This window comes from Saccopteryx leptura, chromosome 2 (assembly GCF_036850995.1).
Source record: "Saccopteryx leptura isolate mSacLep1 chromosome 2, mSacLep1_pri_phased_curated, whole genome shotgun sequence".
Taxonomy (NCBI): domain Eukaryota; kingdom Metazoa; phylum Chordata; class Mammalia; order Chiroptera; family Emballonuridae; genus Saccopteryx; species Saccopteryx leptura.
In genome coordinates, this window is record NC_089504.1 from 237,293,738 (window position 1) to 237,311,649 (window position 17,912).

Below are 17,912 nucleotides of genomic sequence, written 5' to 3' on the forward strand. Positions count from 1 at the left end.
TGAAGACGTAGGCTGAGTTTTGGGTTTGTATGTGTAATAACTATTGCAAAGCCTTTTCAGAAAATGAACATGATCCTACTGCCTGGCTGGTGATTACTGAACAAAGAGCAGGTCATAAAGTTTACAGGCCTGACAAGTTTGTGCCATTTCCTTTTAAAATCCTAAAAGTGGCAATAAATTTCTTGGCAGTGCATCAAAATGTGGCATTCCAGAGGAGATGGGACTTAATTGTCAATGCCAGTCTCCCGGAGTCCCACCCACTCCTGCTACTCAGTAACCACAGATTTCTACGGGACAGGCTAAGGGCAGTAATCCCACCTTCACTTGGGTTAGTTTTCTAATCACTTCATCTTCACCATAATTAAGAAAGATAAAGTGGGTATCACCATTTCACAGACAAGAAACTGAGGCTCTGGAGAAGTTAAGCCTGTTTGTAACAGGAGCTGGGACAAGAATCCAGGACTTCCAAGCCCTAGGCCAGCCTAAGAGATTAATTCAGGCTCAGTTTTCTGAAATATCTTGCCGTAGAGACACTATTATTTCACATATGAATTTAAAATTCCACTTCACAGTGCTTCCTTATGAAATCAGATTCAAATACACACCTGCATTTTAAATGCTTGGAACATAATTCGGAATAAAACAATAAGACTTTAATTTTAATTGGCATTTGCTGAAAAGTACAGAGGAGTTGACATTTGAATGGCTCAATGTAAGGGTTATAAACAAAATATTTAAGTCAAAAAGTTAAGAAATCCAACATCAGTTATTTCACATTAAGTGTGGGTTATTAAAAAATATCAGTGCTGTGCCTGAATGGAACACAAGATAAGCATTTCAATTTAATAACAAAATTAAACCTAGCACCTTTAAAATAAAATAAATACAGAAGTATGAAAGTGTCATTTCAACAGGGAGAAAAATCCAGTTCACCAACAGTGCAAACAAACAGCAGCATTTTCAAAGTTGAAGTTAAATATGTGTAAACGCTATATACCCACCACTCTGCCTGGTACAGTAGACAGGTATTTAAGTTGGATGAATCCTCCCCACCCAGGGCTGAAAAGAAAGAGTTCCTGCTGAGTCTCTTAGATTCCAAAACTGAAAAGTTGCCACAAGTTTTAGGAAAGATTTAAGTGCCATACAAAGGAGACTCGTATGTTTGAGCAGGAAGTTCTTTTCCAGATGGGCCAACTAGAAACATTTTCAGTCTAACCGCATAGCCTTTCAGCCCAAGGGTACACATGACCATAGGCCTACCTGACATGACCCTGACGTCATTTGGGGCATTGAGTGCAGAGCCTCATGCTACAGGAGTAGTGAGGGCCTAAGCTCCTCACAACTGACACTCTTTGCAACCAGAGTACTCTAGGCAAACTCAGTATACATAAAAATATTTGTGCCCCGGACGGAAAGCGTGGATGCTTAGACCACTGTCCCAAAGCACAGAGGTTGCCAGTTTGAACCCTGGTCAGGGCACGTACAAGAACAGATCAATGTTCCTATCTCTCTCTCCCTTCATCTTTCTCTAAAATAAAACATTTAAAAAAATATTTGTGATGTTCAACCTATTGTCACCAAATGGTTTCATAAGTAATAAGTGTCTTTACATGTTGTCCTCCTCTTAATTGTCTCAAACATGTTGTCCTCTTAATTGTCTCAAACATTAATGATTAGCCCTTTCCAATGTGGTTTTTACATCACTCATAAGGTTACCGTGTTTTTTTTCTCATGAGCACTCCATCTTTACACTGAGCTTTAGGTCTTACTTTTAACAAGTATAGCCACATATAAAAAGAAACATTGAGAAACAGACTCAGTGGCCAATTATTTGCATTACAGTGTTAGGAAAAAATAATTACTAGATGTTTTTTCTAAATCAATTAGCATTTACCAACTGTCCAGACCAAAGGTCATTTCCAAGCAGGAAAGTTCGGATTCCAACTTCTCCACTCACTCGTGTGCAACACATCTGACTCTGTTCCCAAATACTCGTGGAAGAACTTGCTGAACTTGCTTGCTCAGCTGTCATCGACGCCGAATGGGCTTGTAGACACAAAATGCCATAAGGATCATGGTCACTAGCAGGATGCTGAAAATGGTTCCCATCAACACTGCAAAAGGAATACAGGTTACCTCCTAATGGCAGCTCCAGCTTCTATAAGTCATCCATTCACTGGCGATGATTTACCAAATGCCACCCGGTGCCAGGCACTGTGTGGGTGGAAACAGCCATGAATAGACCCTTTCTCTGGAAGTCTCCATGCATTGGGGAAGAGAATGTAAACAAATAAGAGCATTTTACATAGTCTGAAGAGCCACCATGAAAAATAACTAATGTGACAGCGATAGGGTCGGGCTGGGCAACAGTAGGTATGGTGATGGAGGAAGCATCAGAAGGGGGGACACACAAGCTGAGACCTAGTGAAATGAAGGAGCTGGCCATGTGAAGATCTTCAGGGAGAGCAGTGCAGGCCCCAGGATCATCAAAGGACCCTGAAGCCAGAGCAAGCCAAAAAGGCAATGAATAGCAGGCATGCGTGGCAGAAGTGGGAACAGTGAGGGAAGACAGGCAGAAAATGAAGCCAGAGAGGAAGGCTGCAGCCAGCCCATGTAGAAGGAAACAGATTTTATTCTAAATTGAAAGGGTTAGCCCTGACCAACCCTCATCGGTAGAGTGTCGACCCGGCATGTGGAAGTCCCAGGTTCAATTCCCAGCCAGGGCACACAGGAGAAGTGACCATCTGCTTCTTCAACCTTCCCTCTCTTCTTTTTTTTAAAAAATTTTTATTTATTTATTTATTCATTTTAGGGGGGGGAGAGAGAGAGAAAGAGAGAGAGAGAGAAGGGGGAGGAGCAGGAAGCATCAACTCCCATATGTGCCTTGACCAGGCAAGCCAGGGTTTTGAACCTGCAACCTCAGTGTTTCCAGGTTGACGCTTTATCCACTGCGCCACCACAGGTCAGGCTTTAAAGGTGTTTATTTTTTAAATTTTTATTTATTTACCTTCCCTCTCTTCTTTCCCTCTCTCCCTTCCCCTCCCTCAGCCAAGGCTTCACTGGAGCAGAGTTTGCCTGGGTGCTGAGGATGATCCCATGGCTTCCACCTCAGGATCTAGAATGGTTCCGGTTGCAACAGAGCAATGGCCTCAGATGGGCATACCATCACTCCCTAGTGGATTTGCTGGGTGGATCCTGGTCGGGGTGCATGCGAGAGTCTGTCTCTCTACCTCCCTGCTTCTCACTTGATACAAAAAAAAAAAAAAGAAAGAAAGGAAAGAGAGAAAGAAAAAGAAAAAAGGAAAGAAAAAGGGTTGTAAGCAAAGACTGACATGAACTGAATAAAAGCAGGGAGCCCAACTATATTTTATAAAAACTGGAGATTCATTAAAGAATAAAGTATTCTAATCTCTAGATGAGTCTTGCCAAGGGCCTTCTGATCAAAGAAGCAATTTACTAACTTCATAAACCTACTATGTTTTTGAGGGGAAATCTCACAACTAAAATTTACAATGTGCTCAAGCGAGAAATGGGACCTACAACTGATAATTCAAGTTGATCTGTGGTACAGGACTATATATATATGGAACTGGGCTTTAAATTAACATAAGCAGCAACCTGCTGGAAGTTACATGCACTCCCAATTGTGTGACTATCTCAGATTGTGGGAAGAGTTCAAAATGATGTTACTTTTAACAAGCAAATGTACGTTTATGTGTTTGTAAGTATGTGGACCCATCCCAGGTTCCAGCTGGAGCCTAGTTTTCCAGTCCAGTTACTGTTCCTTTCAAAACTCCAAGATTTGACCATAGTTTTATCTAAATCAGGAAGTTGTGGGTATCTGTGACCTACCCAACCAATTCCCCCTCACTGCACCCAGTTATTATTTAAAAACTAACCACATAGAAATCACATCATTTTCGCCCTGGCTGGTTGGCTCAGTGGTAGAGCGTCAGCCTAGCGTGCGGAGGACCCAGGTTCGATTCCTGGCCAGGGCACACAGGAGAAGCGCCCATTTGCTTCTCCACCCCTCCGCCGCGCTTTCCTCTCTGTCTCTCTCTTCCCCTCCCGCAGCCAAGGCTCCATTGGAGCAAAGATGGCCCGGGCGCTGGGGATGGCTCTGTGGCCTCTGCCTCAGGCACTAGAGTGGCTCTGGTCGCAACATGGCGACGCCCAGGATGGGCAGAGCATCGCCCCCTGGTGGGCAGAGCGTTGCCCCATGGTGGGCGTGCCGGGTGGATCCCGGTCGGGCGCATGCGGGGAGTCTGTCTGACTGTCTCTCCCTGTTTCCAGCTTCAGAAAAATGGAAAAAAAAAAAAAAAAAAAAAGAAATCACATCATTTTCAGTGTGTCTCATGAAGGTGACAAAGACAATGTGTTATAACTCCAAAAGGCCAAAAGTAATGTTAAAGGTGTGTGTTAAAAACTATGAGTTACGAGCTAAAGAGCCTTTGTTACTTAAATAGCTGCCTTTTTTTTTTTTTAAGATTTTATTTACTGATTTTACGGAGATAGAAGGAGGAGTGGGGAGTGAGAAGTATCAACTCATAGTTGCTTCACTTTAGCTGTTCTTTGGTTGTTTATCCTATGTGCTTTACCAGGCAAGCCCAGGGTTTTGAACCAGCAACTTCAGCACTTCCAGGTCCACACTTTATCCACTGCGCCACCACAGGCCAGGCTGCCCTAACTTTCCAAGTCCTCAATTCCACAAGTTTCTAAGATTCTGACTGCACTTGGACCTAAAGCTGTCTTATTCCATTTAAACCATTTTCTTGCATTTTGGAAAGGCTCTAAACAAAACTCCTCAAGCAGGAATGCAGGACACTGAAATTGGAGAATGGAAATCTTGTCTCTTTTTTTTAAAAGCACTTAAAACCATGAGTTGTTAGGTACACAATATCCATTTGGGGCTTGATCATTTCTCCCATTCTTTTATCTTTCTACCTCTCCTGTACTTTGCATGTATTATTAGTTGCCTGAATGGCAGACCCAGACAGAATCTTAAGACTACTGAGATCCTTCCTTATAGTCACTCTCCACTGTTGACTAGTTGTCCACATCTGTAAAATGGAGAAATGAAACCCATCTCTCAAAGGTTTCTTGCGGCCTAAATATGGTAATCTATGAAAAGCAATTAACGAAGTGCAGGACATATAATAAGCACACAATAAATGAAAGCCATCATTATGACCAAGATAGGCAGCACAGCACAATGGTTAAGAATTCAGGGTTTAGCCTGACCAGGCTGTAGCACAGTGGATAGAGTGTCGGACTGGGATGCCGAGGACCTCGGTTTTAGACCCCGAGGTAGCCAGCTTGAGCGCAGGCTCTGGTTTGAGCAAAGCTCACCAGCTTGGACCCAAGGTCATGGCTCGAGCAAGGGGCTACTTGGTCTGCTGAAGGCCCGCAGTCAAGGCACATATGAGAAAGCAATCAATGAACAACTAAGGTGTCGCAAGGAAAAACTAATGATTGATGCTTCTCATCTCTCTCCGTTCCTGTCTGTCTGTCCCTGTCTATCCCTCTTTCTGACTGTCTCTGTAAAAAAAAAAAAAAAAAAAGGTCAGACTGTCTGGATTCCCACCTACATTTACAGACTATGTGACCTTACATTAAGTTACACACGATCTTTGTCTGTTTCCTCTTCTGTAAAATTAACCATTGCACAGGATTGTCTAGGGCAGTGTTTCTCAAATGATCTTAGTAAAGGATGAGTTTTATAACTTTTACTCTATCCCAGACCACTAAGCAGCCCCACTATGCATAACTAATCATTCCAGTTCAGGGCCCTACAACTGGTCTCTACTTGCTTGGGTGTTGTAATAATGTCAACTTGTTAAATTTCTGCACAATCTCAATTTCTGCAGTCATCTCTTTTTAGGTAGCAGTTTTCAGGTCTCACTGGTATGCAGATCACCCTTTGAATAGTACTATTCTGCAGCAATAGTTCTCAACCAAGGGGAATTTTAACCCCGGTGGACATTTGGTAATGTCTGGAGATATTCTGATTATCTGGACTGGAAGTAGGGTGTGCTACTGACATCTAGTGAGTAAAGGCTAGTTATGCTGCTAAGTATTTTACAGTAGGCAGATGAATGTGTCTTCACTACCCCATCCCAACAATGAATGATCTGGTCCAACATATCAGTAGTACCGAGATTGAGAAACCCTATTTTAAAGAATAAAGCAGGGCAACGTGTGGAAACCATTTAGAAGAGTGCTAGGTACACTAATACATGATAGACACTGAGTCCATGTAGAGTCAAGATAATCCAGAAATGATACTATGTAGACACTCTGTAGACATCCAGATGTACCAGTGAGATACAGTGGAAAGGAAGGACTTTGGCCAAACAGGAGACAGAGTTACTTTGAAGTTTGCCAAGCTTTAAGCTACAGGGTCTCTTCCCTAGCCATGTATGTAGGTATGTGTTTAAGAGATGCCATACAAACCCTAGGTTTTAGTACTAGCCGCCACCACTCATTTTTCTTATGTGTAAAATACAGCTGAAAACCATCCCTTTCTTATTTACTGTGAGTCTTAAATGAAATCGCATATACAAAGTGCTTAGCAAAAAAAAGTGTTTAGCACAACACACGGTATACAGGAAATGCTCAACAAACGTCAATTACCGTTGTTACTATGACTTTTGCCTCCATTAGAAAAGAAGAAATAGGATATTACTATTATACGCCTTGCTGCCAGCCTGGGCCCGCACAGCTAAATAGCAGGGGACCCGGACCGAGACCCAGGTCTCCGGACTCGCAGATCATTCATACAACCAGCACATATTTGAGAGCCTAGTGGGTACCAAGCCTTGCACTGAGCGGTAAAGCTCAGACCTTCCGAGGGAAAGTCGCATCTGAATTCCCAGCCCTTACACATCCCCCGCCGACCGCCCCGCGCGTGCCAGGCTCCCGATGCCCCAAGAGGCGGAAGCGCAGGCCCAATCCCGCCGCCTGTCAGCCCGCAGCCGCTCACCCAGGTTCTGCCCACGCAGCACCGCGTACGGCCGACTCTGCTCTGGGGAATCCACTGGGCTCGGGGCCTCCGCCTGCCCCACTAGGAGGCTGCACAGTCCGAGGAACAACCACCACCAGACAACACGCAGCATATTCCCGAGCTCGTGGCTGCAGAGTCCACTTCCCCCGGAAGCCCCGCCCCTGTCTCCACCCGCGTACCGCCCTCTGCCGCTACTTCCTTTGGTCAAAAGCGCGCCGCTACCAGGGCAACTATAGGGCCGCCGCGGTCACGATTCTTCCAGAATCAGCGTTTCCACCCCGGCCAGCTTTCCGCTGAGTCACTGTTCCGTCCAGAGCAATGTACGCATCTATCACCGTTCCGCCATGCCCCACGTTCCCCCTTCCTTTGGGCCCCAGGCCTCCCTCCGTAGGGGTTCTTTAGGTTCATTTTAGACCTATCGAAATTTTTTTACGAATCCGTGCATTTCGATATTAAATCTTCTCCACAAGTCTCTAAAATAGACACTGTATTCCCATTTACAAATCCCATCTTGTCTGAGGGCCCTTACCTGGACATCCTTTGCCAGAACTACAACAACTCCCCCCTTCTCTCAAAATACACACTCGCTACTCTCATTCCCTCTTTCATTCCCCATCTCTCTTAATTCATCACCATTTATCGTATACATTTTTTTATGGCTTACTGCTCTGTCCCAGAGCCCACAACAGTAGCATATTATGTTCAACGACTGTTTGCTGAATAAATGAGGAAATTAAGCTTAGTTAAGTGTTTGGCCCAAATATTAGAATTTGACAAGGTATAGTTCTGAGTTCCTAGGATTTACCACCTCACATATTGCCTCACATTTTTGTTAAGGCTTAATCTGTAGTTATGTTGATATCTACTTCACAATGGATGTGCGATGCAAAAAAAAAAAAAAAAAAAAGGATAGAAAAGCACTCTGTCAACACTAGATGATTATACCTAAAGGAGATCCCAAAGGAAATTGTCTTCATTTACTAAAAAAATATTACGTGCTGCCTGACCAGGCGGTGGCGCAGTGAATATAGAGCGTCGGACTGGGATGAGGAAGACTCAGGTTCGAGACCCCGAGGTTGCCCGCTTGAGCGCGGGCTCATCTGGTTTGAGCAAAGCTCACCAACTTAGACCCAAGGTCGCTGGCTGGAGCAAGGAGTTACTCGGTCTGCTGAAGGCCAGCCGTCAAGGCACATATGAGAAAGCAATCAATGAACAACTAAGGTGTCGCAATGCTCAAGGAAAAACTAATGATTGATGCTTCTCATCTCTCCGTTTTTGTCTGTCTGTCCCTGGTTATCCCTCTCTCTGACTCTCTCTCTGTCTCTGTAAATAAATAAATAATATATATAAAGTGCTGCCTGACCTGTGGTAGCGCAATGGATAAAGCGTCAACTTGGAATACTGAGGTCATTGCTTCAAAACCCTGGAAAACCCTGGACTTGTAGGGTCAAAGCACATATGGGAATTGATGCTTCCTGCTCCTTCCCCCCACCCCTCCACCCCCGTCCTCTTTCTCTCCTCTCTAGTGCCTGTCTCATAAAGTGCCTGCTCTCATACAGATTCCAGTCTAGTAGTCTAGTTAGGATAATTATGTAATTCAAAATTGTGATACATGCCATCAAAAGGGATAATAGTAACAACAGGATGCTAAGTTATCACGTTGACTTTTGATAACCATACCCACCAGCTTCTCGTTCGTTTCAAACATATTCTTAACTGTTCCTTTGAGCATTTTTATGATGGCTGCTTTAAAATCTTTGTCCGAGGCCCTGGCCAGGTTCAGTTGGTTAAAGTAAACCAGGTTGTGAGTTCAATTTCCGATCAGGGCACATACAAGAATCAACCAATGAATGCATAAATAAGTGGAAGAACAAATCGATGTTTCTCCTCTGTCTCCCTTCCTCTCTCTCTCAAATCAATTTTTAAAAATTAGGCCCTGGCCGGTTAGCTCAGTAGTAGAGCGTCAGCCTGGCATGCAGGAGTCCCCGGTTCAATCCCCGGCCAGGGCACACAGGAGAAGCGCCCATCTGCTTCTCCACCCCTCCCCCTCTCCTTCCTCTCTGTCTCTCTCTTCCCCTCCCGCAGCCAAGGCTCCATTGGAGCAAGGTTTGCCTGGACGCTGAGGATGGCTCTGTGGCCTCTGCCTCAGGCTCTAGAATGGCTCTGATTGCAGCAGAGCGACGCCCCAGATGGGCAGAGCATTGCCCCCTGGTGGGCGTGCTGGGTGGATCCTGGTCGGGCGCTTGCGGGAGTCTGACTGCCTCCCCGTTTCCAACTTCAGAAAAATACAAAAATAAAATTTTTTTTTTTAAATTAAAAAATTTTTAAAAATCCTTGCCCAACATTTCCAACACCTCTGTTATCTCAGGGTTGGCACCTATTGATTGTCTTTGTTCAGTCCATTCAGATCTTCCTGGTTCTTGGTATGATGAATAATATTTTATTAAAAACTGAACATGTGGGGTATGTTGTAGCAGACTCTGGGCCTTATTTAAACGTTCTGTTTCAGCTGGACTTCTGACACTGCTGAAAGGTTGAAGGTCATGCCTCATTGCTGCCAGGTGAGTGTGGACATCCAAGTTCCCCACTTGGTCTTTTATTAACTCCTGAGTGGTGAGGTTTTCTTTAGTGGTGGAGTGGTGGAAGATACTACAACTACTCATCAGGGCTGTGGTGACCCCTCAATAGTAAGGACCAGTACTGAGACAGGCTGAGCCTCTCTTAAAAGAATGGCAATGCTGCTCAGTGTTTTTGTTGTCGTCGTCTTGTTTTTTGTGGGTTTTTCGTTTGTTTGTTTGTTTGTTGCCTCGCCTGGTTAAATTTAAAGCAAGCCCTAAAGAACTCTGCTTTGCGAATGCGCTGTTGGTCAAATGCTCGGGAAAGCAAAGGGTTCGTTCCTAGAAAGCAGAGCTCCCCTCTGCGCATGCGCTGATGGACTCTTGCGGGAGTTTGCAAAGAATCCCTGAAAGCAAAGAGCTCGGTTTTGCACCTGCGCGGTGGATACCAGGCCACGGCAGAACCAGGCCATTTTCTGGAAAGCAACGGCCGGAAAATGAAAAGCAAATACCTCCGCGCCTGCGCGGGGTCGAGATAATTGTTCCGGGCGGGAACCTGTTAAGCAAAGAAATCCACTTGGCTCCTGCAATGAAGAAGCGATACTTAAATAAGCTAGACCCTGGCAGCAGTTCGGGGAGCCATATTCTTTATTAGTGTATGCTCCCTTGATGCATCAAGCTCTCTCTCCTTTCCCACCACTTTGTTTTCAGTAAACTCCTTATTTGGATCTGTTTCGCCTCCTCTCTTGTTTCATACTTGGGGGCTCAAGGGAAGGCAAGAACCCCTTCGCCGGTAATAGTATGAGTGCATTATTAGTGCTTCCCTGTGACCTCACTGACACCATAGATAGGGCGACGTCCTTATTGCCACTGTGTGGTGGAAAAAGCCTCTTCAAACATCTCCCTGGTGGAGAGAGGATGGTCCTCTTTACTTCTGGGTGGAGGTGGAAGTGAACTCCTGGCTCTCCCCAAACTCGACTGACACCAGGAAGTAGAGAACTGATTTCCTCAGTATCCAACAGAAATAAATGTCCTGGCTTTCCACGCAGCCTTCTCTGACACCACCACCAACTGCCTCCCCTCCAGAAAGAGGTTGAGGTGCCTCCTTATTACAGCCTGGCGAATGTGGAAGTCTAGACTCTCCACTAGGTCTTTGCAGGTGTGAGCGGATGCATTTTTTAAACAAATGATCGCTGATTTCTAATTTGTGAATCACCAGAAAGTTTTACATACAGACTTGTGGCTTTTAACAAGCCCCCCTCCATGATTTGGGGGGGGTTACCAACTTCTTTGTGACTCCTGTGGAGAAGCTGTATGGCTCAGAACCACGGACAGCGCAGGTGCCCTTATGAGCTCTGTCTCATCCAATGAGTTTTAGTCTCCTCTTCTCACCACTAGAGAGTCTATCTATGGGGTCTGGAGACCATCCATCTTTACCCAGGAAGCCCCAGCAGGCTCCCCTTTCTTCATGTCACTGCTCTTTTCACTGTCAACAGCTCTGCCTATTTGCTGGGGGGCCCCAAATCATGGTGGTGGCTTTCAACTGATCAGGTAGGCTCAAGGACTTGGGTCAATGACTGAGGTTGCTGTTTCCTACTGTAACATTCAGGGGCTTTTCCTATCTCTGTGCTGGACTACAAGTGAGCTGCTTGCTTTGGGGTGAGGTTTCTGTGACCCATTTAGGTTCAACTAGGGTTCTTTCTCTGCCCTTTCTAAACCCCACAGTCCCCCAGGACCTGATGGATGTCTTGTGAGCAGCCTGCCGCCCCTGTGGCAACCCAGTCTCCACAAATTCTCTTGCTCAACCTGTTCACAGAGTGGCTTGGCTGATATTGGCTCAACCAGTAGCTGCAACCATAAGAGGTAGGAGGGGCTTAAGCTGTGTTAGGAGAGAATGGAAAGATTTGCCAAAGATTCGAAGATGCCCATTGCTTACCCTGCCTGGATTTCAAAGGCTATGGAATCATCCAAGTCTAGGTTATATCCTACCCTGGTGAAGTCCTAGCTGTTGGAGTTTCCTAACATATATCAGCCAGGATAAACAATATATGTCACAATAACAAACAGTCCTAAAATCTCAGTGGCTTTTACAACAAAGGTTTATTTGTCATGCAAGCCATGTGTCTATTATGGGTCAGTTGGAGACTGCTTTCTCCACGTTAAAGGGCCCCACTGATGGAGCCACCACCATTTTAAATATTGCCAATCACAGTAAGAGAGAGAAAGGTAGCTTTAGCTTGGAGGGACCTGAGCCAGCAATTAAATGCTCCAACCCAAATGTCTATTCCCACTGTCATTTCTACTCATACTTCATTGGCCCTGTCCATGAGGGGCCAGGAAGTGCAGTCTTCCCATGCTCCTAGAATCAGAAACCAGAAATATTATTTAATGACAACCACACATGCCTCAATTCACTCCTCCACCAAATGGGGATACTAGTGCTTATTTTATATAGCTATTGTAATAGACAAATAAAATTATTGCAGAGAAAGCTAAACATGTCTCTGACCACCCTTAAGCCCCACTTGCCCTCCCTAGAAATGACACTGCTCTCATCAGTTTGCCATGTACCCTTCCAGACCCTTCTGCATGACTTTATATACAGAGACATATATAGACAATATGCACACAGAATATATATTGAAAGTTTGGGTAATCTTAAAATTTCTACATAAGCACTATTATATATATGGTTCAACAGCTTTCCATTTCATTGAATGAAAGGGGATGTTAACTGAGTCTTAGTCAATATTGAAGAAAAGATCAAAGTGCAAAGAATGTGCATACTATGCCACTTTTTGTGTAAAAAGGAGAAATATTAATATGTGCATGCATTGCTTTTGTTTTCAAAACCAATGGAAGCTAAACCAGAAACGAACCAAATGGGACGTGAGAGCTGGGAAATGTACCTTGTTTTTTTTTTAATGTACCTTGTTTTCTAGTTTTGACTCTCCAGTTAGGTAAATTGTTTTTAAGTAATTTAAAGCAATTTAATCAAGAAGAAATTAAAAAACAGAAACACTTGAAACTAATAGTAAATCAAATTGGTGACATTACGCCACAGAGAAGAAATATTTCAAGTGACATGGTCTTACACCGTCTGTTTTTGTCTTTGTACTTAAGGGCACAAAGAATCACAGGTAAATCTTTGAGATGTATTCTGTAGATTTTTCCATTGTATTTGATGTGTAACTGACCCTTGAACAACATGGGTTTAAATTGCAGAGGTCTGCTTATATATGGATTTCTTTTCAATAATATGTACAATACTGTAAATGTATTTTCTCTTTCTTATGATTTTTCTCTAGCTTACTTTATTATAAGAATACAGTATATGAGGAAAAGGGTGGCAGCCAGTGACCAGAGTTGGGCTGCAGTCGTGCTGAAACTGGCAAGGGAGACCACTAAGGATGGAAGGGTTGATCACGAACAGGACCATATCTAGAGCTGAAATAGAACAAGCTGTTTGCAAACCAATGAGAGATCAGGTCACAGGGACATATTTAACAGAAGACATTCCAAAATCCAAGAAGTGCCCAGTGATTGGAGGCTCTGGGTTCCTGGGGCAGCACATGGTGGAGCAGTTGCTGGCAAGAGGCTACACCGTCAATGTATTCGATATGCGTCAGGGCTTCAACAACCCCCAGGTGCAGTTCTTTCTGGGTGACCTCTGCAGCCAACAGGACTTGTACCCAGCTCTGAAAGGTGTAAGCACAGTTTTCCACTGTGCATCACCCCCACCATCCAGTAACAAGAAACTCTTTTATAGAGTGATTTACATTGGCACCAAGAATGTCATTGAAACGCCCTGGCCGGTTTGCTCAGTGGTAGAGCGTCGGCCTGGCGTGCAGAGGTCCCGGGTTCGATTCCCAGCCAGGGCACACAGGAGAGGCGTCCATCTGCTTCTCCACCCCTCCCCCTCTCCTTCCTCTCTGTCTCTCTCTTCCCCTCCCGCAGCGAGGCTCCATTGGAGCAAGGATGGCCCGGGCGCTGGGGATGGCTCCTTGGCCTCTGCCCCAGGCGCTGGAGTGGCTCTGGTCGCGACAGAGCTACGCCCCGGCGGGGCAGAGCATCGCCCCCTGGTGGGCAGAGCGTCGCCCCCTGGTGGGCGTGCCGGGTGGATCCCGGGCGCATGCGGGAGTCTGTCTGACTGTCTCTCCCCGTTTCCAGCTTCAGAAAAATACAAAAAAAAAAAAAAAAAGAATGTCATTGAAACTTGCAAAAAGGCTGGTGTTCAGAAACTTGTTTTAACCAGCAGTGCTAGTGTCATCTTTGAGGGCAATGACATCAAGAATGGAACTGAGGACCTGCCTTACGCCATGAAACCCATTGACTACTACACGGAGACAAAGATCTTACAGGAGAAAGAAGTTCTGGGTGCCAATGATCCTGAGAGGAATTTCTTAACCACAGCCATCCGCCCCCATGGCATTTTTGGTCCAAGGGACCCCCAACTGGTCCCCATCCTCATTCAGGCAGCCAAAAACGGCAAGATGAAGTTCATGATTGGAAATGGGAAGAACTTGGTGGACTTCACCTTTGTGGAGAACGTGGTACACGGACACATTCTGGCTGCAGAGCACCTCTCCCAAGACACAGCCTTGTGTGGGAAGGCATTCCACATCACCAATGACGAACCCATCCCTTTCTGGACGTTCCTGTCCCGCATCCTGACAGGCCTGAATTATGAAGCCCCCAAGTACCACATCCCCTACTGGGTGGCCTACCACCTGGCCATCCTGCTGTCCTTCCTGGTGATGGTGATCAGTCCCTTCGTCCAGCTCCAGCCCACTTTCACACCAATGCGGGTTGCACTGGCTGGCACATTCCACTACTACAGCTGCGAGAAAGCCAAAAAGGTCCTGGGCTACCAGCCACTAGTCAACATAGGCGATGTTGTGGAAAGAACTGTGCAGAGCTTCCACCACCTGCGGAGGGTCAAGTGAGGCCCTCAAAAGTGGGCCCTCTCACCACATTTTCCTGCCAGTAGCTCGCCCCTGTGGATCAATAAACTAACCTCCTTCAAATGAATTTCCTCAGATCTTGGGTCCCTCCTGCCAGTTAAATGGGAGCACACTCAACCTTTCCATGACCACAAGCAGGGCAAAAACAGCAGACATTTCTCTCTTTGTAGGATCATATTTGGACTTCTTTTAGCAGGCAGCTTTGCATTCTACTGTTTTGTGTTCTCTTTCTCCCATCCCCCCTGTCCCCTGCATTTCTTATCAAGCCCACTGTCCTTGTACATAATGAAGGAAGCTGTAGGCAAGAAACAACCCCTTTGCTAATTGAGAATGGAGAACTAGATTTATTTCCATGCAAACCATTACAAGAATAGAAGCCACAGACTATTCAAGGAGCTACAGTACAAATTTTGCAGAAGAAAAGCAAGTCAGAAACACATGGTGAAACTTCAAATGTATATTTTAAATAGAGACAGAGTAGAGCAAACACTTTAAAACAACTGTAACCCTCCTCCCCAGTCCCTGGTTGTTCCTCTACATGCCTCCAAGTTCTCTCAGGCCCAGCAGCAGTGCCTGCCTGCATTGGTGTTTCATAAAGTACTCTGTCATGGACACATTTCTCTTTATCAACAGGGACCTGTTGTCCTTAGTGGCACAGAGGTGGGCTGCACCTGTGGCATGTTAACTCAGCTGTTCAGCTGCTCTCCTGATACAGGACATCTGGCTGCTTGACTGAGGCATCAGGAAGGTCGGACAGAAGAGAGCCTCCTTTATCTCTTTGGAGTTTGGGCAGAAATTCTATTAGGTGGTGCAGAAAGGTTGACTTCCCTCATAGAACCCTTCATACTCACAACCCTTACACCAATTTCCAGAATGCCAAGCACATATGATTCAGTGTTCTCTATTTTCCGGTGATATTCTGCTTACAGAACCTGGTTTCTTCTTAGACTAATTGATATGTAATCTTAAAAACTTCTGTTCTCTGCCTTTGTCCTAAGTTGGCGAGGCTGGAATAAAGACATTGTTTATTAAAGTTTTTATTTAAAAAAAAAGAATACAGTATATAATACAATAATGTACAAAATTATTCAATCATCTGTTTATGTTCTTGGCAAGGCTTCTTGTCCACAGTAGGCTATTCATAGTTAAATTTTGGGGAGTCAAAGGTTATACTTGCCTGGCCCAGTAGGTCAGTTGGTATATTTACTGAGTAAACAGAAGATTCTCAGTATTAGCTATTATTACTAAGGAACAGATGGGAATTCCAGACAGGAAACTGCTACGGCAAAAGTACAGGGGCATGAACATGTGCTCATTTGTACAACACCTCCATGTGGTTGGAGAGCAAGAAGTACTGGGTGGTGGGTAAGACTGTGAAGATAAATTGGGAAGAGACTATAAATCCCTGCAACTCCCAGTTAAGGAAGTTTGGACATCGTCCTGTCCCACAGTGGAAGCCTGTGAAGGTTGTTGAGCATGCAGTGACCTCCTTGAGCTGGACTTTAGGAAGATCATCCTGGTAGCTGAGCATAGGATGTTTGAAGAGAGTGATACTGGAAATGCAGAGACTGTAGAACACACCTCTAAATTGTCCCACCAGCATGAAAAAGTTGTCCACCTGTGCCAGGAGGGTTTGGGTGGGGCTCCGTCAGCACCTGGGACTGGGCAGCCTCTTCTCTTGGTGGTAACAGGTGATGAGCTTTGCTGCCTCCTGCAGGCAGAGGGCGACTGTGGCTCAGGTGAAACAACAGCTCAGTAGCTCTGACCAGGGACAGGTGACCTGTTCCTGCTTTTACCCAAGATCTGGGGTTGTGTGGGAGGCAGGGAACAACAATGTCTCCTGAAGGTGCTATGCTGAATTTGTACTTAACTGACTGTATGATCTTAGTTAAGTCACTTGCCCTCTCTGGAACCAGATTTCACCTTCTGTATACCAGGGAGGTTGCATAGAATCACTATTGGCCCCATTGCATTCTTATCCTCCATCAAATGACTCATTCTCTGATTCATACATTCATTTATTTCAGCGAATGTTTACTGTGTACCTACTATGTTCCAGGCACCTTGCTAAGCTCTGTTGATAAAGGAGGGAACAGGACAGAGTGGATCTCAGCCTTCACAGCGCAAGGCAGACAAGTAAACAGGCTTAAAACAGTGAGATCAATATCACAAAGAAGCTGAGAGTTGAGGGAACCAGAACCTACCAGGGGTGTGAGTGGGCAGTCTGGGAAGACTTCCTGGAAGAAGAGGCATCTAATCAGAGCACTGTTGCTGCATTACCAGGAGTAGGTACTGACATCACTCAGGAAAAAGAGAAGGTGACTGGCGATTTCCTGCAGGTCTCTTTTCTCATCGAGGGTGGAATTTGTACAGATTCTGACTCCCTCCAGGTTAAAGCAAACTGATCTCCAGGATAAGCAGAGCCAGGAGAAAGAGGGGAAGATTTGGCAAGAGGTCCTGGGGGTGGACAGGAGCAGATTATGCAGGGCTATGGTGAAGGGTGTGACTTTATATCCTGAGCACCCAGGCACCACTGAAAATTTTAAGTTTTGTTTTCTTGAGAGTGACTTGCATATAGTAAAGGAAATGTAAACTTTATCCATGTTTATATGTGTACACAGCATGTAACCACTACCCATATCAAGACATAGAACATTTCTAGGCCTACAGAAAGCTTCCCTGTATGTCTCCTAGTCAGTAATCTCCAGATTGGCCTAGTCTATCTTCTATCACCATAGAGAAGTTTTGTCTCTTTTGTAAATTTCATGTAAGTGAAATTTTACAGTACATACTCTTGTAGGTCCTCCACGTTTTGCTCACTATAATGTCAGAGCAAACACATAGCTAAGCCAGCCCCCAAAGAGGAGAGCTTAATGATGTATGTTTTTTAAGCCACTAACACTTTGGGGTGATTTGTTATACAGCAGAAGATAACTGATACACAGCCTTGACCTCTCACTCTACCATCGAGGAAACTAAAACCCAGAGAAGTTAGCCTAAGGCCATGGAGCCATGGCTCAGCCTCTTTCCCTACACCACGCAGGGAGGCCACCTCTGCCAACCCCACCCCCTGAAGCAGGTACAATTATTGATAAGACAGCTGATAGGATGAGGGCTGTGCTCACTGCCTCAGCTCAGTATCCTGCTGGGAAACCTGGGACATGCCCTTGGCCTAATTACCCTGGTGGACCTTTAATCTGCTGTTCAGAGCTCTGTAGAGATATGTCCAGCCTAAAGGATGGGGTGGAGACCCCCACAGTGAAGCAGAGGATGCAGGTCTTTGAGAACTCACCATTCACTGGGAACATTCAAATGCTCATCAGTTTCCTCTATGTCCTGGCCACCTGCTCAGTATATCTGACAGCCAGCATGGAGGATTGCAGATGTATA

The 17,912-nt window shown here is 45.2% G+C and overlaps 1 protein-coding gene and 1 pseudogene across 1 annotated transcript; one reads left to right on the forward strand and one right to left on the reverse strand.

Annotated features, from left to right (window-relative positions):
- Positions 1-1,677: 1,677 nt before the first annotated feature.
- On the reverse strand, positions 1,678-7,166 carry C2H12orf76 (chromosome 2 C12orf76 homolog). The gene is made up of 2 exons (XM_066370734.1): positions 6,983-7,166; positions 1,678-2,114 (listed from the first exon to the last, which is right to left on the reverse strand). The coding sequence occupies exons 1-2, from the start codon at positions 7,113-7,115 to the stop codon at positions 2,029-2,031; spliced, it is 219 nt and encodes a 72-aa protein (XP_066226831.1). The 5' UTR covers positions 7,116-7,166; the 3' UTR covers positions 1,678-2,028.
- Positions 7,167-13,763: 6,597 nt separating this feature from the next.
- Positions 13,764-14,716, forward strand: LOC136393355 (sterol-4-alpha-carboxylate 3-dehydrogenase, decarboxylating pseudogene; annotated as a pseudogene).
- The last annotated feature ends 3,196 nt before the right edge of the window (positions 14,717-17,912 follow it).

Excerpts from the sequence above, each read along its gene's own strand:
- C2H12orf76 (XM_066370734.1), bottom strand. The coding sequence starts at position 7,115 with ATGCTGCGTGTTGTCTGGTGGTGGTTGTTCCTCGGACTGTGCAGCCTC. Across the intron at positions 2,115-6,982 it reads GCTGCGTGGGCAGAACCTGG|TGTTGATGGGAACCATTTTC; the intron begins GTGAGCGGCTGC and ends TTCCTTTTGCAG.